The sequence below is a fragment of the Chiloscyllium plagiosum genome, unplaced genomic scaffold (assembly GCF_037043375.1).
Source record: "Chiloscyllium plagiosum isolate Xiang-an unplaced genomic scaffold, Cpla_swu_hap1 HiC_scaffold_33, whole genome shotgun sequence".
Classification (NCBI taxonomy): Eukaryota; Metazoa; Chordata; class Chondrichthyes; order Orectolobiformes; family Hemiscylliidae; genus Chiloscyllium; species Chiloscyllium plagiosum.
In genome coordinates this window covers 26,403,082-26,425,873 of record NW_028270171.1, presented here as the reverse complement: position 1 = coordinate 26,425,873, position 22,792 = coordinate 26,403,082, and the positions used below count along the sequence as shown (strand labels likewise).

The following is a 22,792-nucleotide window of genomic DNA, read 5'->3' as shown; positions in this document are numbered from 1 at the left end:
TGTGCTATGTATTTGCTGAACTTGTCCTTCTAAATGAAAGTGGTTGTGGGTTTGGAAGGTGCTGCGTAAGGTTTTTTTGTGGATTTTGGAGTTCATCTTGTAGATAGAACATGTTGCTGCTACCGAGTGTCAGTGGTGAAGGAACTGGATGTTTGTGAATATGTGCCAATTAAGTAGGACTGCTTTGTACTGGCTGGCATCAAGCTTCTTGAGTGTTATTGGAGCTGCACTCTTCCAGCTGGTGGGAGTATTCCATCAAACACATGACTTATGCCTCGTAGATGGTGGACAGGCTTTAGGAAGCCAGGAGGTGAGTTGCTCGCCGCAGTATTCCGAGACTCTGACCTGCTCTTTTGGTCATTGTCTGGATCAGTGGTGCTGGAAGAGCACAGCAATTCAGGCAGCATCCGACGAGCAGCAAAATCGATGTTTCGGGCAAAAGCCCTTCATTGTGTTTATTCATGGTGAGTTTATTGTTAATGGTAACCCCCAGGACATTGATAATGGGGGATTCAGTGCTGGTGATGGCATTGATTGACATGGGGCAGTGGTCAGATCATCTCTTATTGGAGGCGGTCACTGCCTGGCATTTGTGTAACACAATTGTTACTTACCCTTTGACAACCCAAGTTTGGATATTGTTGCATTAAACGTAGGCTGAGAACAAATGTACTATAAAGATTTAATATGCATCTGTGAGGAAGCTGGTGGATCATAATAAACTCAGTGCCAACCATTTCAAACATTAGGTTTCCTGCCTTTTGGGAAAGCTGTTACCAGAAATGATGGGCTAGGAAGATTTGGGAATTTATTTTGTCTACCAATCATTGATTCCAATGAGCTTGCCCAATTAACTGGCCTCTCTCTTCCCCAGAAGGAGGAAGGTGCCACTTTCAAGAGTTTGGGGTCATTACAGAGTAAAACACACAATGTGCAGCTGTGTGTATGTTAAAGAGAAATGTCTCAGGACCTACAGTCGGACTGTTCCATTATTCGCCAGGTCCCCTTCCCTCCCCCGTGCAATGTTTGAACTTGGTGGAGTCCCCGTCACGAGCCGGGGCCGTTGGCCGTGACGTCAGTTCCGGCCTAGCGGCTCGAGACGAGGGCGCTGAGCTCGAGCAAAAACAAGAGGCGGAAAAATAAAATATCCCTCGATGCAAACCAGCGGCTTTGGACGTTTTGAAAGGAAACAAAAAATCTGCAGCAAATCGGATCACTTTAGTAGCTAGCGGTATCTGCTTTTTTTTTCCCGGCTTTAAAAAACAAAATTGTGCGGCGGATCCTCTAAAAGCCAGAGAGAAAAAAAATGTCGGCACAGGCCCAAATGCGAGCTATGCTCGACCAGCTCATGGGGACATCCAGGGACGGTAAGCGCGATAATGGCGAACGTTTATCCTTACTACTGTTGAAAACCGAGTGTTTCCTTGTTGAATCGCAGTAAACATGTCCGCTGTAAAGAATCCGGCCAATATGGTGGAAAGAAGCCTAGTGTCCGCCCCTGTGCCCCGCCCCACGTGATTGACGTGCGCATCTAGGCCAATGGGCGGCGGCGTCTGCCTGGAGTGACCGTGGCTATGTCCAATGGGCAGCGGCCTCTACCTGGAGGGCTCGCGTCCCAAGCCAGTGGGGACGCGCGCGCCAGTAGGCTGGCCAATTGGCGGAACGGACGTCGCCGGCTGCATGGAGGAAGGCGGGGCCTCGGGGCGCGACCGGGCGCCGTGCAGGGCCGTTGATGGGGCGGCTGGGGGTCTTGGTGAATGGTTCCCGAGAATGGCTGAGCTAAATCTTCGCAGAATAATGAACCGCAAACGGTGGAAACTTCAAAACAAAGACATAAGTAGTTTGCGAAACTCGGCAAGTGTGACCGCATCTGTGGGAAGACAGCAGAGTCTGATGAAAAGTTATCGGACACCAAACGATCATTCTGTTTTCTTCTCATAGTTGCTGTTAGACCGGCTGAGTTTCGCCAGTAATTTCTGTTTTTGAGTCAGTTCTTTGCCTTTCTCTCTCTCTCTCTCTCTGTATCGGGAAATATACTTTCACCAGGGGCAGCTTCCATTGATCTGGTTCACCCCTCCTTAATTGCGTACTCATGTCGGGTATGCATTTACAAACTCAAGGTTATGGGAGATTATACAGAAATTCTGGGAAAACTGCAGATCTGAAATTATTTCTGGTGTTGCGTTGTAGAGTAATTCTCTTCTGATATCACTCTTTCCCGTTCCCATTTTAGTTCATGTGGTTTTGTCTATAATAAGCTTTCACTTTTTTGCATCTCGCAAATAAACCTCATCCTGCACCTGTGACACGTTTTACATTGGCCTTTAATTGCTGCCACTCTGGCAGGAAAATTCCTTCTTGTCTTAGTTTTTGGGGTCATTACAGAATTTTTAAAAACGGTGCGAATGTATATATGTTCAAAGGAGAAGTGTCTGGGGACGACCAGTCGGACTGTTCCATTCTTTGCCTGGTCCCCTCCCTTCAAATGTCATTCACCACATGCATTGTGTCTTAAGTGCCTTTTATGCAGTTTAACGGGTGTTGTCAATGACAGGATTCATACAGTAATTACTACAACCTGCTTGTTTAACTGGTACAGTTGTCACTATTATGTCTTTGCAATCATTCTTAGGTGATCAATATGACATCAAATCTCTTGCACCTATGAAATATCTGACTCGGGTGAAGGATTTTTTAAAAAATTTCTGATCTTAGTCTGTATCTTTCTGCAACACTGGATCATACTCTGTTTGATCAATAATAAAGACTGTATTGCATCAGGACCAAAAGAAAAGATTTTAAAAAGCAACCAGTTAGCAAGGATTAGGACCAGCATTTGATAACCCTTTGATTTTTTTCTATATTTCTTTTGTCTTTCTAAATCTTTGTTTAAACAGTGAGTGCTGAAGACATCGGGGGTAAATGGCTTGGAGAGGAGTTACCAACGGTATGAGGGAACTAAATTAACACATACAGCTGAAGTGGTGAGAGTCCCTCTTTTAAAGTCACCATAACTCCATCTGTCTGTCACTAGTGAAGACAATCTGATAATTCCCGAGTAACGTTACTTGAGAATGTAATGAGAAGTAAATTGTATTCTAGAACTATACTAATTTCTGACCAGGGATAACTGCTGTCTTGATAATTTTTACCTAATTTGCAGAGGGAATATGGAGATGTTCTGACAATACGTTTCTGTCAAAAGTGCACTAAAAATGAGAAAAAACAAGTAAGTTTTCTTTGAAAACTTCATTTGAAATGTGTTACATCACAAAATGCAGATGCCAGGTTTTGGGATCTTAAGGTTTGATTGCCTGGTAAGCAATGGAAATTTTCATTTGTAATAGGGATTTCCATTACTCACGAGCTGGGTCTGATCCTGAAAATCTTCATCTATCTCTTATAATCCAAGTTAGTCCAAGCAATAAAGCCTAAACAAAATACTGCGGATGCTGGAAAGCTAAAATAAAAGTGAGTAGTGCTGGACGTACTGAGGTCAGTTGCATCTGTGGAGTGAGAAACAGTTCACATTTCAGATTGAGCTGACTTGTCATCAGAAATTTTATCTTGACATGATACAATAACTGTTTCTTTCCACAGATGTTGTAAGACCTGTTGAGTCTTTACAGCAGTTTTTTTTCTTGGTACACAATTCCTGCCCTGTTTTACAACTCAGCTAATTGACTCAAATCGATAATGCTGAAAGTGTATTATAAAAGCAAGGTCATGGCTGTGGTAGAATTTAATGTTTGGATCGCAATCTATCTTCTGAGTATTTTGAATTTTTTTTATATGGGTATGTATTCTTTTAAACAATTGCTCTGTTTAAAAATGTTTGACAAAATACATGTAATGATTGGCAAATTCAGGAGTAAGTCATTCAGAGCTAACCTTTCAAGGGAAATGTAACTTGGTCAATGTTCTACTGGTCTTGGAAGTTGAATCCAACTGAAGACCTGTTAATTTGTCATGGCTTAATAGATAATTGCATGTTGCTGCCTTGATATTGGATTGACTCTTGCATTGTATAATGCACTTGCAGATTCAGAACCCCAGGTCTGTAGTCTACCTTTCATATATTGGTAATGAATAATTTCACTAATGGATGTTATAGCTTAGGATTTTGTCAATTCTCACTTTGAGGTGATCCGCACCAATGAAGCAGCAATGAGGGTACTGTCTTCAGTTTCACCTCCAGTATTTACAAAGCAAACAATCTGATTGGATGTCTCTCTCCTCCACCCTTGCACTTACAATTCAGACAAAGACCATATTTGTGTCTCAGTTATTTTTCATTTTTCTGAGGAAATTTACACCAAACATATCTTCTAAATATCCATATTTATAAAGTTCTTGGTTTTTAGTATTAAGTGAGTTGGTGTGACAAACTTGTAAACTAAAATTCGTAATTTTCTTTTGGTTTCTTGGATTTTTGTTAAGTCCAGCAAAAAACATGTATTGAGCGAATAATAACATGATCTTGAATTTGTGAATTGATTTATTAGAAGTCAACGATCTGTCAGTTAACAATTAGTGATTTTAGCTTGGTATTAGGTACATTATTCCTGGCCTCCATTACCTGAATTTTGTTTGTCTTGAAGATGAAAAGAAACATTATTAAAATTTGAAGAGATCAGGGTGGATTTCAGATCGTGAGTGGATAATTAAACCATGGGTCAGAAATTTAATTTGATCTCCATTTCAAAAGTATACAGTCTGTCCTTATTTTTACATGGTATTGATTCTACAATTTAAGTTGTTATCAAGCCTAAGCTCTGACCATTTGTGAAGCAGAAACAGTTTCCCAAAACTTCAGAGTTATTTTCCTGGCCACACAGAGGAACTAAGATGCAAAAGTGAAGCTTCATTTAAGAGAGGAGGATGTCATCATGTGGAAACAAGTTTAGATTAGCCATTTCAATAAACAATATTAACATTTCAAGTTTTTTTTTTAATTGGAATTGGTGAATATCTGAAGAAGTTCCTAAAAATCAACAGTGACAAATGTAAAGGGGTGACAATTAGTGCAGTCCAAATTAACTTTGGAATCGGGCGTTCAGCCATTTAGACCACTACCATTGTTTTAATGCATTGGATAGTCCCTTGTGTTTCAGTTATTTTGAAAAGTAAGAAAGGATAACCTTGCTCAAGTTGGGTCGGTACACTTGACTGAGGTGGGAGGCAGAGGTGTTATAATAATGTCACTGAACCAGTAATCCAGAGTCTCAGGCTATTGTTCTGAGGACATTGGCTCAAATCCTGCCATGGCAAATGGTAAAATTTGAATTCAGTAAAAATCTGGAATTTCAAGCTAGTCTAATAGCAACCATCAATTGTAAAAATCCATTGTTCTTTGTAGGGAAAAAAACTTTTGTCCTCACTTGGTCTGATCTGCATGTGACTACAAAGCTATAGCAATACGATTGACCCTGAAATGGCCTTGAGCATCACTCATTCAAAGGACAACTTGGGATGGGCCATAAGTGCTAGCCTTTGATGGTGATGTCCACATCCCATACAAGAATTGGAAAAAAATGTATTCTGTTCATAAAGTCATAGATTTATATAGCATGGTCACTGAATGTGGCATAGGGGCATCTTAGGAGCTATATCATAACCTGATTGATTGGATGTCATCACCAGAATGATGAATGAAAATGATCTCGCTGATAATGTATCTCGTTTCTGATAAAAACCAATTGGAAAAAGTGCTGCATTGATGGGGAAATAAAGAAACTGGAGCACTGGGGAGTAAAACTTGACACAGTATTGTAGGATTACTGGATGCTAATTAGAAAATGTAAACAAATACTGTTTAAAAGCAAAACACTGTAAATAAAAGCAAGCTGTGCTGTGCATACTGAGATCAGTTACATCTGTGGACAGATGCAGGTTGAGCTGATTTTTCATCACATTGTGAATAAAAATTGATCTGGTGGATGTTTTTAGTTTTAAAATTTCGGTGGAAAGAATGGTGTTACCACTAATGAATTCCTGAAATTTTTGGGGTCGAGAACCTTTTAGGCATAAGAATCTTTTAGGATTTTTCCTGCCCTAATGTTTTTCCATTCTGTCTCTCCGAGAAGAGTATTTCAATTGTTGGCTCATTTAATTATAGTTAATTAAATATTAAATTTATGGGTTGGGCTTGAAGTTCTACCTGTCAGTATATTGCATTCTTATTTCTCAAGAAGTGAAAATGACAATGGGGAAAATAAGGGAAGTAAGTATAGCCACTGCTGCTTTTCTACTATCCAGCTATTAATGTTATTCATTGGACGTGTAATTCTGTGTGTTTTACTGTGTGTTCTAGTGTCTAGTGGAATTTGCAAAAACTTCTTCAAGTTGTAAAGAGTGACTGTCTTGTTTTAAAGTTTACTACAAAAGTTTACGCTGGTAAATTTTTAAAATGGGATATACATTACAAAAATGAACCATTTGGCCAACCAATCTGTGCTAGTGCTTATGCTTCATGTCAGCCTCTACCCATCATGTCTCATCTAAATCTACAAACTCCTCTCTCTTTTATGTTGTCTAGTTTTCCTCAAATGCATCCGTATTGTTTACTTTGACCGTCCCTATAGTAGCAAGTTCTGCATTCTCAGACTCAGCGCTCTTTGGGTAAAGGTGTTTCTTCTGAATTTTGGATTTCTTGGTGACTGTGATATTGAAGACTTCATTTAAGCTCTTTACCACAATTTGCAATGAAAAATTATTTTCTACATGTCATCCATGAAGTTATTTCAGTGACTGTCCTGTTTCTATTATGTTTCCACCTTTTGCCCATTTTTTTTTTTTACAAACCTCATTAATCTTTCTATATTTTCTATGCAGCCCTACTTGTCTACCAGATGCTATCGTACTTCCCTCAGAAAAATCTATCCCTGTATTTAACTACTGACTGAACTCCCAATTTTTCTCTCATATCTTGGAACAGGTTGCTTTGGAGTAAAGAATCCCATTCATTATCCTTCAGTCAGTCTTTCACACTGCCCCCAGCATTGACACTGACTCGGACTGATCGGGAACCAGATTTCTGGAGACAAACAACTGTCATTTTCCTCTAACAGCTGGCTTTAGATTTCTTATAAAACAAAGCTCCATTTTATTGACAATTGAGAGAAATTTCATGGATTAAGTGGAATGTTCAAAAGGAATGAATTCTATTTAAATGTCTGGGATTGCAAAAGGTGTTACTCTTAATTTTAGAAAGCATTTAAACTAGTTAAGAAAGGGAACAGTGTACACGGTAGATACATTTACAGGTAGCTTTACTGACCTAGATTATTAAATACATTTTAAACACTATGAATACAGGAAGCATATAGGAATGATGAATAAATGAAAGTAGGTTGATGTGAGATTTTACATTGTTTTATGTATGTGTTAGGCATGTTGAAACAAGTAGTTAGAATTGTAACCTTATATAGAGTGTTAAAATGGGATGCATTTTTGAGAATTAGTTTGATGAAAGCTGTTAGGCAGGAATTCACTGAAAAGATTGCAAGTAATTCAGATACGATAGAGGAACTTGAAGAGGATGTGGGCTACTACTATTAACTATGAAAATCTAACAACTAGGGGAGACTGGATTTTGCCCCATTAGATTCAAGTAGTCCAAATAGGGCCTAATTGAAGGTCCGAAATAAAATCAAAGCGTTGGAGAAACTCAGCAGGTCTTTCAGCATCTGGAGAGAGAAAAACAAGAGTTTGTGTTTCAATTTTATATAACTTGTAGAACTGATTATTGATCATTTTTAGAGACCCCAGGTAGATATCTATACTTGATGAATATGGAAACAGATTGCAAATAATTTTAGTATAAAATGCCAATTTTGATGCTTTTAATTTTTCTGGAGTTGAGTGGCATAATGGTTTACCTCCTGTGTAAAGTCAATGGGAAAAAAATGTTGAAGTATGAAATCTTTCTTGTCCCGGTATGTTAATGAAAAGGGATAATAGATAAGGCTAACGATAGTCATATATTCGATCTAATACTTAGTAATGACCCTGATCTTCTGTTTGTGTGGGGTAACATCTGGGTGACCATGACTGCAACATTAGATGGTTCTGATGGTTGGAATAACTGAAGGTAATGAGAATCTGCAGCTTGCAAAAGATTTCAGAAGAGCAACTTTCATAAAATGGTAGACAATTTGGCATGAAAAAACTAAGACCCTCTACTGGGTGGCATTCAAACCAATCTAGAATAAAGATTGAACCAAGATAAAAAACAGTCGAAGACAGATACATAGCACAATTGCAGCAGAATGGTAATGTGATTGGACTAATATTCCAAAGAACCAGGCTAATTCTTAGGGAACGCCAGATCAAATCCTACTACAGCAGCTGGAATAAAAGCTAGTCTAGGGGGGACTGGGACAATTAACATCATAAATAAAAACCCATCTTGTTTATTAATGCTCTTAAGGGAAGTAAGTCAGCCAGCCTTGCCTGGTCTGGCCGACATGTAGCTATGGACCACTGGGACCCTTGGAACTACGTGCAAATCATTCAGTGCAATTAGGTATGCTGGCCTTGCCAATGATGTCTATATCCCTTCAAAGACAAAGCTTTTCACTGTGCCTCGGTACACGTGACAATATATTCAATTCACTTCGATGTTTTTAACAGTTAAGGGAAGGGGGAAGATCGCATGAAAAAGCTAAGATATCTGATTTTTTTAAAAAGACATAAAATATAAACAAATTATTTGTTTGACATTTTATTTGGTCCAAGGTGTTATGTAAGTGCAAGTTGTTTTAAATTAAACACACCTAATACTCAACTGAGTGTCATGAATAACAAAACAAAAGTTGCTTTAGATCAACCAATAGTCTAATGACAAAAGAGAATCACAGAATTGTGGAAGGAATTGAGAAAGCCTTTTCAGTTATGTGAATAATTGGAGAAGTGTTGAAGACTATATAGGACCCCTAAACCTATGGCCTCTAGTTCTGGATTCCTCCTGCCCTCGAACAAGACCTTGTCTATTTACCCTGTCAATGCCCCTCAAGATTTTCTAAACCTCTATAAGGTCACCCTTCAGCTTCAGACACTCCAGAGAAAACAGCCCTAGCCTATTCAACCTCTTCCTATAGCTCAAATCCTCCAACCCTGGCAACATCCTTGTAAATCATTTCTAAACCCTTTCAAGTTGCACAACATCCTTCCAATATGAAGGAGACCAGAATTGCATGCAATATTCCAAAAGTGGCCGAATCAATGTCCTGCACAGCCGCAATATGACATTCCAACTCCTATACTCAATACCCTGACCAATAAAGGAAAGCACACCAAACGCTGCCTTCACAATCCTATTCACCTGCGACTCTACATTGAAGGAGCTATAAACCTGCACTCCAAGGTCTCTTTGTTCAGCAACACTCCCCAGGACTTTACCATTAAGTGTATAAGTCCTGATAAGATTTGCTTTCTCAAAATGCATTATCCTGCATTTATCTAAATTAAACTCCATCTGCCACTCCTCAGCCCATTGGCCCATCTGATCAAGGTCCCATTGTAATTCGAGGTAACTTCACTGTCCACTACATCTCCAATTTTGGTGTCATCTGCAAACTTACTAACTATACTTTTTAAGCTTGCATCTATATCATTTATATAAATGATGAAATGTAGTGGGCCCAGTACCGATCCTTGTGGCACTCCCTGGTCACAGGCCTCCAATCTGAAAAACAACTCTGCACCACCACCGTCTGTCTTCTACCTTTGAGCCGGTTTTGTATCCAAATAGCTAGTTTTCCCTGTGAGATCTAACCTTGCCAACCAGTCCCCCCATGGGGAACCTTGTCAAACACCTTACTGAAGTCCATATAGATCACATCTACCACTCTGCCCTCATCAATCCTCTTTGTTATTTCAAAAAACTCAATCATGTTTCTGAGACATGATTTCCCTTGCATAAAGCCGTGTTGACTATCACCAATCAGTCCTTGCCTTTCCAAATACATGTACATCCTGTCCTTCAGGATTCCCTCCAGCAACTTGCCCACCACCAACGTCAGGCTCACTGGTCTATAGTTCCTGGCTTGTCCTTACCACCTTTCTTAAAATAGTGGCACCACGTTAGCCAATCTCCAGCCTTCCAGCACCTCACCTGTGACTATTGATGATACAAATATCTCAGCAAGAGGCCCAGCAATCACTTCCCTAGCTTCCCACAGAGTTCTCGGGTACACCTGATCATGTCTTGGGGATTTATCCACTTTTATCTGTTTCAAGACATCATTGATTGCTCTGCCATCTACTTTTGCCAATCCTCTCGTTTTTTCTTTAATGTAGTTTCACCCCATCTCCTGTACTTCCCAAATCCCACTTAGACTTGTTCTCTCCCTCTTTATTTAGATTTTCAAAAAAATAGCAGACACTTAATTTCATTCAAAGAAGTGTTAAACCTTGTGTCAGAACCAGAGGGGAAATAGGTTATGTGGGTTACCTTGGTGTAAAATGATTATATATCTGATGCATAAGTAACAGATCAGCAATTGGTGCTTGTCCCTGACAGTAATGACTTGGATAAAAATTTTTATTTGCAGGTAGACATTTCCTGGTAAATTTAAGCTATGATTATGCCAATTTCTTTACAGGTTAAAAACAGTAACGACATGACAACCTGAGTCAGCCCACAAAGTGCTAATATTTCTCTTTAGATGACTGATTTATATTTATATCAGTTTTTGAATTGCAGTTCTTAGACAAAAAGACTGAGTTGTCTCTTTCTGAGAATGTAGACCTCAAGTATGACCCTTTGTGGATCAGGTATTACCCACACAATATTAGAACTTCTATCCACGCAGTCTGCTGCACCTTTTGTAATGAACAGCTAGCAAACGGAGCTAGAATTCTTATCTCATGGAAGTTTTTGCATGATTTGGTAGTATTCTTGCATTTGAGTCAGAATTCTGAGCTCAAATTCCAAAACATGCTTAAACATGTGATCTTGTCTGGGTAAATGCTGCATTATTTTTTGGATGAAATGTTAAACTGAGGCTTCAAAGGATTTAAAGAAGATTCAAAGGAAAGAGGGAGTTCTTTGGGCGTCATGGTTGACAACTGTCCTCCAGTTAACCACCACAAACCGGTTACCTGTTAATACAATTCTTGTTTGTTTTATAGAGTCATAGAGATGTATAGCACAGAAACAGACCAACTTGTCCATGCCAACCAGATATCCTAACCTAATCTAGTCCCATTTGCCAGGCACTTGGCCCATATCCCTCTAAACCCTTCCTATTCATATACCCATCCAGATACCTTTTAAAGGCTGTAAATGTACCAGCCTCTACCATTTCGTCTGGCAGTTCATTCCATACACGCACCACACTCTGCATGAAACCCTAAACCTATGCCCTCTAGTTCTGGACTCCCCCAAATTAGAGAAAAGACCGTGTCTATTTCTCCTATCCATGCCCCAAATGATTTTATTAACCTCTATAAGGTCACCCCTCAGCCTCTGACGCTCCAGGTAAAATAGTCCCAAACCTATTCTGCATCTCCCTATAGCTCAAATCTTCCAACCCTGGCAACATCCTTGCAAATCTTTCTGGACTTTTATTTTGTGCAGACTGACTGACTGTCATGTGTGATTACAAAATACCAGTAACAACATTCCAAAAATCATCAGTTAATTGAAGAGCACTGTTAACTTGGTTAGCTGCTGGGCAATGTGTAAGAGGACAAAATTTGAGGAGTACAGATACATATATCTCTGTGGATTGAGAGGATGGAGGAGATTGCTGATATGGAGGGCAAAGTTGTGGAAGGATTTTAAAGTGACAATAAGAACCAAGTGCTGACAAACTGGTTTTATGTTATTCAAAGTACAATGTGCGAGGTGGAAAATTCACATTTACAGCTGTACTGTTGACTTCTGATATTAGAGGTTAACTCATAACTTTTTGTATTTGGGAGTTCCTGACTGAAATATTGGGTTACCAAAGTAGAAAGTACATTCCAGAGCAATGATTAATCATATATGGAAGTTTATAATTTTAGATCAAACAAGTCCTCTACCTTGTTACTGCATCACTAACTGGCAAGATCCCAAGAATGTTGCCAATAAAGATAGAAAACAATATTATGAACGGATCCTGCAGCTGATATTAGTAGTCATTTTTAAAGGATGGGATGTGAATGTGTTATGTGGGCTCTTGGAAAAGAAATTGTAATTAGACCGTGAACCACTAGAGTACATGTATCAAAACAGAGCTCTTTTGGATTGTTTGTAAATGGTTGTAATGCCCTTGTAATTGCTGTTCACGTTAAATGGAGCTCCTGTCCTTGTGGAGCATGATCAGAGCTGCATATTGGCATTTGGCGCTATTAACTTTTTTTAATAGGCCACTTCATGAAAGGACATACGTGCATGAAATCATATTGTGGACCAACAGTATTATATCACTATTACCCTTTTCTGATAGGTAGCATGCAATCACACAACAGCCTGGAATATACCATCAGGCCTTGTTCCAGCTTAAACAAAATAATGCTTCGCCAGTGTACAAAAATATTTAAAGATGTGACATTCAACAATAAAATTTTGAAGGGAGCATTGGTGATGTGGTACTTATGAGGTTCTGACTGTGTGCAGAGGTAGCATTGCTGTATGTTAAATCTTAAATTCCCTGACAGTTTAGCCCACTGAGAAATAGACTTTTAACAGTCATTTCTAAGATTTGAACATAGAAGATATTCTAACTCTGAACTGACTGAGAGGACAGTTATTGGTGCAGTGTCACATTTGATAGCTTTACTGAGATCATCCACTAACTCACTTGATCCTTAAATGGTCAACCTGACCAATTCTATGCTTCATCAGTGGTAGACACTCTGGTTTATAGAAAGCTTCTATATTAAAACCCTTCAATGAAAGTGCCTTGTCCAGTGGTCATTGTTTGGGTGTGGCATTTTTGTTAGTTATCTACTGAGACACTGCATGTGCCTTTTGAAAAAGTTCATTGAGCATTATTCAGGCCTATCATTCACTTTAGTGAGACATCTAATTGGTAAGTATGTGGACTTCTTTAACTGAGCAGTTTTTTTCATAAATACATGGAAGTACATGTGAAAATGTATGTCTGTGATGCTTGTTTAAATGGATTGTCTTGTTTTGTTGGTCCATGAAATTAATTGTGTAAATTTGTTGTTCATATCACTTTACCCTTCCACACCTTCCAAACGCAAAACAAAATGTATTCTTCATAGAAGCCATAATATTTGATTTATTTCTAAAGAACCTCAAAATTCTGCGCTGATCAGAACAAATGGCAGCATGGTGGCTCAGTGATTAGTACTGCTGCCTCACAGCACCAGGGACCTGGGTTCGATTCCAGCCTCTGGTGACTATTTGTGTGGAGTTTGTACGTTCTCCCCATGTCTGCGTGGGTTTCTTCCGGGTGCTCCGGTTTCCCCCCTCAATCCAAAGTTGTGCAGGTTAGGTGAATTAGCCATGCTAATTTGCCCATAATGTGCAGGGACTTGTAGGTTAGGTGTATTAGTCAGGGGTAAATACAGGATAATAGGGTAGGGGAATGGGTTTGGGTGGGTTACTCTTTGGAGGGTTGGTGTGGACTTGTTGGGTTGAAGAGCAGTTTCCACACTAGGGATTCGAAGATTCTAAGACTTCAAAAATGTTTCTCCCTCCTCACCCTGACACCAACAACCCAACTCGCGCTCTCAAGCGTACACACAGACTCTCTCTCTATTGGAGGAAAAATGTGACTGAATGCTGAGTGACCAAACACTGATGCATTTCCATCTTCCAATCAGAGACGAAAATCAAGCTGTTTATAGTATCATCCACTGGCTGAAGTCTGGAAATTAGTCAGTAGGCCTTTAAGAAGTAAATAACCATCTAAAGTATTGAGAACACTGCCTCTGTTCAGTTCAAACCTTCTGAGAAGTATAACTAAAGTCTCCACGAGTGATGAGTTTTTTTTCTTTTAAATTGGTTTCATCAAATAGGAAATGCTGGCAAGTCACGTGTGTAGTTATGGTAACATTATTTTAGTAAAAAAGAAACACCTAAATATGCGGAATGCCTGTATCACAAAGAAGTAAAATATGTGCATCCATCAAAAAATATTGTGCTTTTGGGCGTAATATTTATTTATCAACAAATGTGCAGAAGTATAAAGGTGTAACTGTATATACCACGCAAATGCATATTGAGAGTGCATGCCCAAGCATCTCTGCTCATTTTTAAACTTATAATCAGAAATCTACATCAATATTCCCATTTAGTTGCAAATGCCTAGTGTATAAATTGCACAGCTTTATTTTGTTATGCTATATACACTTGGTTTTAGAAGTGCTTCTCACCTTAGTTGATCTCTCATAGAGGGAAGTTGCAACTAAATTGTAGTCATTAAATGAAGCAGTGGTTGAGGTAAATAAAACCAAAACACACCACATTGATTTGATTCACATATTACAGTGTCTCTTTGTTATTATGAATTCCTACTTTTTTTTCTTGTTCATAAAATGGGTGCATCACTGGCAGGGCCAGTGTTTGTTGACCGTCACCTTCAATAATGAAAGGGCATAAATGCAGCATATATGTTTATGATGGCAGTTTCTGTATAAATGCAAACAAAGGACTGAATGGAAAACGTTGTCAGGAATTGTGAGCTAAGTAAAAATTTTAATATGTATTTTACTGCAGCTACTAACCAACTCAGCAGTCTTAAAACAGTGGACAGCAGTTTGAGTATGCATTAACAGCTCTTAGGAATTTCGATGCTATAGTTATTGTAATTCGATGGTATGGTTCCACCAAAGCACCTCTTTGGGAAGGTTCAGTTTTGTTGATGATCTTTTCAAAATTTCTATCCTTAAAGTTAGGAGGCCCACGATCATGTAGTCTTTGATTCACAAGACTGGCAAAATACAGATTTTGAAAGTATCAGTACAAGAGAAGAGTCAACTCACAAGCAAACTAATGACTTTAGTGGAGTATAAAGCAGAAACATCTGTTGTTGAAAATGAATATTTCTGGAGACTTTTTGAAGGTCAGCTTCACTGTCATTCAAAGCATATTACTGCATCATGTCAGATAATATTTGTCACCAGAATTGGTTCAATGAGACAATGTACTAAAATATATTTTCAGAAGAAATTATGAATTTTTGCTCAATTTGTTGTCGATTGATTCACTGATGTTAACAGTGTTCTGTGGTGAACTTTATGTAGAAATGATCAAAGCCGCATAACCCCACAATTTTTTTAAATTTCTCTGAGCAACCTTTGTAAAGTCATTCATTGACCTATGTTCCTAATAGCTTTTTAAAGAAGATAAATGGTTGCACTATAGGGCAATGAAAATCCTACGCTACCGTTGAAAGTCACGCTGATGTGGAGTAAACACTTGGCAGTGCGAGATTGCAGAATTATCTCTTCTCCCTCTTCCTGCTTTGATTTAGTAACAAATTTGAAATCTTATATCATGGTTTTTTTTGGGTGGTGAGAAGTCAGAATTGACTTTGTGATACTTAAAAGTTACAGTAACTAGGGGAAATATGGAACTGTCTGTAAAACTTTGTAAACTGTCAATTACGGCAAGTCAAAATTTGATTATCTAACCTGGAAGGAAAAGAGTCCTTTTATATTTAAAGCATTTGGGTTGCATATAATTACAAAGATTTTTTTTTTCCTCCCTCCAGGACATGTAATATTGCAGTTAGATGCATTGTTGAATTTGCTGGGCGTTACTCTTTTTTTTCCTATACAAACTGAACAATTTGGCCCCTTGTTTTATTTATAAAGGTTCAGTGTATCTTTGCCTGCCTACTTCAATCTGCAAGGGATTTACAGAAACACCCCGCGTTCATCGAGCCGTGAGTCATGACTAATTTTTCCAGCTGTGTTAATAAATGTGGACAAGGAAACAGTCAATTTTCATAGCTGCAATATACAAAGATACAGTGTACACAAGAATGGAAAATGAGTAAACTGCACTGCAGTAGCAACCTTGGCCAGACCAATTTGATATGTAGGTTTACTTCAATTTTGGGGGAATCAATAGAAAAGATACTACTGCTAACCTGCATGCAGCAATTTGAGACCACTAGATTTAAACTGGGACACGTATATGCTAGATACATTCTGTGATTTAATTGCATTGTTTGCTCATATCAAAAAAACAAATTCTGTAATATTTGGTCAAGATTTGCCACATCTTTTATTGCTATGGGTTTGAATGCAAGTTTGCCATTTTTTGGGTAATTAGAATTGGTTTTTCACTCACTGAAGCTGTTTTTTTCAGAGAGAAGGTGATACCAAACATGAATTGACTTGGCTGTGCAATACAGCTGTAGCTCCTGGTCTAAAACAAAAGCCTGCAAAGTTACTTCATCTGAAATTAAACATTCATCTTGAGTCAGGGTTGTACTTTAAAAGTATGAATATCATACACTGACTAAAATCACATTGATAGGCCATACAAGCAGAACAGTCACTAGTGTTGTCCAAGCTGTTGTAATGAAGGCACAATCTTAATTAAATCCTGTTAATACAAATCTGGAAAATCCTGCCATGTCATATCTGAGGGAATGCAGGATTTGTATTTCATCAGATGTATGTGAAAAGCAAACTATCCAAGAAATTATGACTGTGTTTCATATTGTAGGAAAACTGAGACAGTTTCTTCTCTCCCTCAGTGAGTACAGCTGTGTAGAACAGGGCAAATTTTACAGACTGATCAGCTCTATTCGTGTACATCCTACTGTCATGCTTTTCTGCAAAGGGAAGGGAGAGATGATCTTTTGAGTTGACTGTTCTAGTCATAGGTATCCAAAGTTATCAAATGTGCTGAGGAGCAGTGATCTGATTAGTTTCTGCAAAATAAAAATTTGTCAATTACTAATGGACAGAACTACACAGATTCATCAAAATAAATACACAAATTTGATCCCTGATGCAGAACTATAGCTGGGCACATCCATTGCTCCCATAAAACTCAACTAATGTTTTTGCTAGTTCATGGGGGAGTTTTCTTGTTGTGTTTTAGTTCTAGTATCCTTAGTTCTAGTTTTTTTTTTGCTCCTCTGAGTTTACTTGGATCTGGCGCTCTGAACCTGGAATTGACATTCTTGTTTAGTATTTCTAAAATTGTGTATTGTGAATGTAAACCAGTTTAGAAAACTTCACAATAAGTGCTTTGATCAATTTGTTAGACAAATGAAAATAATGCAAACCAAGGTATTGCACTCCATCAGAGTTTATGTTAGCCTATGCCTATATTTTCTCACAGGAGTTTTCTGGTTTAGGTACAGTTGAAAGTAATAACATCACTCCTGAAAGGCAATTTTCTCTGAGAAGTTGAAAATATTCAGTGCTTTTGTGCCTTTTTCACTCCAGCCACACAAGCAGAAATTGTCCCTTCCAAAATTCTGCAATGTGCATTTCATCTATCTCTTGGTGGAGAGTAAGCTGGGAGAAGAGAAATTCCCTGTCTTTCCAAAGACATACAACTTGTGTTCTGTCCATTCATGTTTAAAAAAATCTTAATGCCATGCACGCTACACATTGCTCATCCAGTGGATCCAAACAAAATAAAGAGCAATGGTATTTACTCAATGATATTATAGAAGTGATGGGGGATTGAGGGGTGGAAGGGAGTGGATAATCATTCAATATTGATTCTTGGCATTCAGCAAAACTTTCTGTAAGTTCTTAACCATCCGGTGTACTTCCTGTAATAAATAGAATCTGTAACTACCTTTTTTTAAAAATAATTGATGTTTTGCAGTAGCCCAGCTTTAAATCAAGTGGCCTTAATTGCAACAGTGTAAGAACTTAGCAGTAGGTTTATTTATGCAGTTAATGTTCTTGACCTCATAGTTCCATAAGATCAGTTATTAAACATTATTAATAAAACTGTCATTGAGTAGTGTCATAATTGCCAAGGGCATTATACATCCAAATTTCATTTTAAGGAAAAATATGTAGAACTGTTATATACAATAGCTTGGTACATAGGCATCAAACAAGGCTTGACATTGTGCTAATATGATATGTTGCACAGCAATGTTATTGGGTACATTTGTTGGTTAAGTGCAACTGTAAAATTATTTCCTTTTTTCTGTTGACTCTATAAAGGCCATTCTTTATGCTTCTGGAATGCATTTGCTACAGTTTGTGGATTATGACCATGTTCAGTTAATTAGTAAATCTGGAATTAATAACTAGCTCTGGTAATGGTGACAGTTACGTTATCACTTCTAATAAAGACACGTTTAGATTTCTAATGTCTTTATAGGAAACAAAATCTATCTAGTTTGTTTTTTACCTAGTGTGGCAGGTATGATTGCAGACCCAGGACAATGTGGTTGTCTGTCAAGTACCCTGTGACATGGTTTAGGAAGTCATTCAATTCATAGGTAATTAGAGATGGCCTCACCAGTGCTGTGCACACATTGATGGTGAAGCTATAACTAAATGACTTGCATGCCCAGTAACAGAAGCAGAATGCTGTAGACAGCTAAACAATCCTAGTCAGCAGATGTAATTGAAGCACTTCAGTCCTGCCACATTCATCATAAATGATGGTGGACAATTAAACAACTCACTGCAAGAGGAGGTTTCGTAAATATTTTCATTCCTCAGTGATGGGGGATTTCAAGACATCAGTGTGACAGATAAGCATTTGTAAGAATCTGAGTAGATAATGCTTCTGAGGTCCTTATCATTGCAGATATTGATCTGCAGCAAATTAAACACATTTCACTTAGTAGCAGGAAATGATTGATGGCACTGTGTTCTGCAACCAATGGGATTAAGAGAGGTGGAAGGGTTGTTCTCCATTGGTTGCAGTCCGACCTAGCATAAAGAAAGGTGGTACTGGTTATTGAAGGCCAGTCATTCCAACCCCATATATTGCTGCAGAAGCTCCTCAATGTTATGTGCTCGGTCCAGTGATTTCTATCTGCTTTATCAATTATCTTCCCTTCATAAGATTAGACGTGGGATTTTCATTGTACTATCAGCAATGCTCAGTACTATTTGGGACTTCTCTGATACTGAATCTAGCCCTATCCATATGCATCAAATCCTAGACAAAGCTCAGGCTTGGGCTGATAAGTGACAAGCAATATTCACACCATTCAAGAGCCATGCAAAAACCATCTCCACAAGAGAGAATCTAACTGCCACCTTTGACAATTTGGTGGCGGTCACAAAATTCCCCACTATCAATGTCCTAAGAGTTATTATTGACCAAAACTTGAATTGGACTAGCCATACTAATACCATGGCTACAAGAGTAGGCTTGGAAATTCTGTGGTAAGTAACTCACCTTACTTGCCAAAGTTTATCACCAACTACAAGCACAAGTCAGCAATGTGATGGAATACTACCCACTTACTGAGATGAATGCGCTTTCAACAACATTTGAGTTTTAACAACATCCTGGACAAAGCAGCTTGATTTTCATCCCATTTACATCTTAAACACTGACTCGTTCAACCATTGGTGTGTAGTACCAGCAGTGTGGGTTATCTACACGATGTACAGCACCAACTCAACTGTGCTGTTTTGACAGCACTTTCCAAATTTGTAGTCTCTGCCACCGAGAAAGGCAAGTAGATGCACTTAAATGCCCACCACTTTCAAGTTCCTCTCCAAGCCATACACAATCCTGACATGGAATTATGTTAAGAACAACATTTTGGGTATATGGAAATGACATAGACAATGATAGTTCAAGAGGCATCTAACCGTCACCTCCTTAAGGGAAATTAGAGATTAACCATTACTGGCCTAGCCAGTGGCAATCACATCCCATGAAGGCATATTTTTAAAAAAGTGAGTTCCAGTGCACTTCTCTCAGTAGAGCACTCTGATGTTCTAAAGAATGAAAATTAAGTTGATCAGCATTATCTAAACCCTGCAATGTGATTTTACTGTCCATTCACTTTGAAATAGAATGTTGCATCATAATTTGTACGCTGGTGAGTTTATTTTGAGTTGACTTTCTTTGTGTTTTGATGTAATTGCCTGTTTGATTTGGCAATTTTTTGCAGTGTTGTCAAAGATAAAAGTAGTATTGCATATTTTAGATTTACCAATTTAGCTCAGCTCCTGAATGATGGTGGATTTTGTATTTTGTGACGTGTATAATAGAGGTCATCTGGACAACCTCAAACTGTCTGCCAAAATGGAAGACGTAAAGACTATATTGTAGCAGTACCTAATCTGAACATTATATAACTGACCAGTAATACCTGTTGACAGAACTTGTAAACTCTGACACTTTAGTTCTGAGCAGATCCGAATGTTTGAAATCAGTTTCTGATTGCAAAGTGAAGAACAGTTTCTCCCCTTTGCCCCTCAAAAGCCAATTTAGTTATTCTTTAAGAAAGAAAGTACAGTTCCTGTAAAGTAGAGCTTGATATTACTTTTAAGTATTTCACCGTAGATGCTTCTAAAAGCAATTGATGGTGATCTCGCTTCATTAATGGGAATTTCATTCCATTTTCTTTTAGGGCTTGTCGTTGCCTTTTTAAGACTAGCAAATATACCCAATAACTTTCTGTTAGGCACCAGGAAATGCCTCAAATTCAGATTTTATTTTCATCAATGTTAATGGAGTAATTGCTATCTACTGAGCCACATTAATTTGTATAATTCTGATTTTTCAGGAGGCAGCTACTGATTAGGGTCAAAGATTTTCAGTCTACGGTTTATCCCTGATAGATTGTTCTCTGTAAACATGTCTACTGCCTTGCTCTTGTTGCCATTTTTTCTGCTGTAAAACCAAAGGTATTTCTAAATTTGAGACCAGCCCTAACCTCTATCAAATTCAATATTTCTGGCATTCGCTTACAAAATTAACCTTTTTGCAAATCTATATTGTTTATCCTTAAATAATTGTTCGCGTGCCAATCACTCTGCATAATTATACCAGAAGTCACAGTTGGCAATATATTCAAAATAATGCTTATTGATCATTAAAATGAATTAAGACATAAGCAAAGTATAAGAATCAGTTATTTTTGCTAATAATTATCCATATGTCAAGGCTTGTTCAGAAAAGTATCAATCTATTGGGTATAACATTCTCTGCCAGATCAAATTAGCAACATGACTGTGTATGAAAGATTTATGCAGAACTGATCAGAGACCAAAGTTTATTCTATTCAAGCCTAAGCCCCTCTAATTTTTCCACTAAGATTTCATTTCCTTAATTTCTAGTAATTATTTAATCATTCATCAGGAAAAGGCAATAACTAATTCTCATTGCATACTTTTTATTAGTGATTTCAATTATGCTAAAAAGTTAGAGCTATTCTACTTAGTGTGTGAAATATCTATTAATTTTAACCTTGAATTTAAATAGTGCTTGCTTGAGAAATGATCTTTCTCACAGTTGAATAGTACAAATGTTTAAACCTACATTTTAATTTGGAATGGCCGTCTGAGAATAAACTGTATAGCCAACCAAGTGTTTACTGTTACTAATTTGAAAACACTGCTTTAGTCCAAAAGAAAATAATTTCATTTCATTTTATAGAACTGCTTGATGTGTGATTGGCGCAAGTCCCTTCTTGCAGGTGTATAACACTGAACACTCTCTCACCTTTTTAACTTCCCAACATCCAGGGTGTAAAACACTGTGCAGCTGAGGCACTAATAGTGGAAGAGATGGAAGGTGGTGTCCTGGGGGCACTCGCAGTGTGTATTCTTGCTTTGCAAACTTTTTCAATCTATATTTTGTTTATCCCTTTTTTTTCCTAAAAAAAACACAAGGATCCTCTGCAGTTGATTTCAAATGAAATTTTACTGGGCTAAAAGAATTCCATAAGGTATCATGTCTTGGAAAAGAATTATATACAGAATCCTGATAAGTAAAAGGATTAATTAACATCATATAGAACAGATGGAGTCAACTGTGCAGTCTGGCCTTATCGGGCTCTAAAGTTATTAAAAATTAAATGCTCTTTATTTATTTGTTTTTGTACTTTGAGTAGCTTATATCCATTAAACGATGCTTTACTCTCACAGGAGCTCACCTGATACACGGTCTATGTTTGGGTCACTACAACACATCATCTGTAGGGTAGGGTGATGCAACTGCAAAAATTATATTTGTGAAGATTTGCATTATGTTTGACGTGTGATCTTAATGGAGCTTACGTTATATCCCGTGTATTTTTTGTAACTGCATCCTAAATTTTGTCACTTGCGCACATGGATCTAGAATTAACAAGTTAACTGCTTTGGAGTAGCTTAGACCAAGTGAACGCACTGCACTTGCAATGTAATTGAAGTTTTAAAATTCTGGACAGTGCTTTTTTTAATGTATTTATAACTCGTCTTATGAGTGGTGTTTTGATCTTTTTTTAATTTTTTTTAGTTTTATGTGATTTCAATGTGTTTTTCTCCTGTCCGTTATCGCTCACATATATAATGGCTCCAGTGCAGCTAGATGAAAGAAGTACGTGGGCAGGTGTATAAAGTGGGTTCGAATCAGGTCAGTATGGAGAATCCTGTAAGTGACCGCATCTGAATACCCTTGCTTAAATTGGAATCTTCATTTTGATTTGGTTATTTTTGGTATGATTGCTGTCAAAATGGAGTTCAGATAGTTAGTTATTTTAGTTGCATCAATTGATAGCACAACCTCTTTAAATCTTCAGTAGGAGTTTTCGCATGGGAAGAAACATTTTTCTTTTGTTTCTGTTAAAGTAGGACAAAAAGTTCAGCCGTTGTTTAACTGAATTTATTGATGTAGACTACTATTGCTGTTTCAAAAATTTTGAAATTAGACTGTAGT

At 37.9% G+C, this 22,792-nt stretch overlaps 1 protein-coding gene across 8 annotated transcripts in view; it reads left to right on the top strand.

Annotated features, from left to right (window-relative positions):
- The first annotated feature begins 1,081 nt into the window (after positions 1–1,081).
- LOC122542333 (putative RNA-binding protein Luc7-like 2) overlaps positions 1,082–22,792 on the top strand; it is a 68,656-nt gene continuing 46,945 nt past the window's right edge. For 2 of the 8 annotated variants that reach the window (XM_043679994.2, XM_043679993.2), the window contains exon 1: positions 1,082–1,367. In XM_043679994.2, coding sequence (XP_043535929.1) covers positions 1,307–1,367 — 61 coding nt within the window. In that variant the 5' untranslated portion in view covers positions 1,082–1,306. Of the gene's footprint in view, positions 1,368–2,897; positions 2,985–15,783; positions 15,855–22,020; positions 22,490–22,792 lie in introns of those variants that run through there. The other 6 variants (XM_087978391.1, XM_087978390.1, XM_087978393.1 and 3 more) reach the window with 6 other exon arrangements.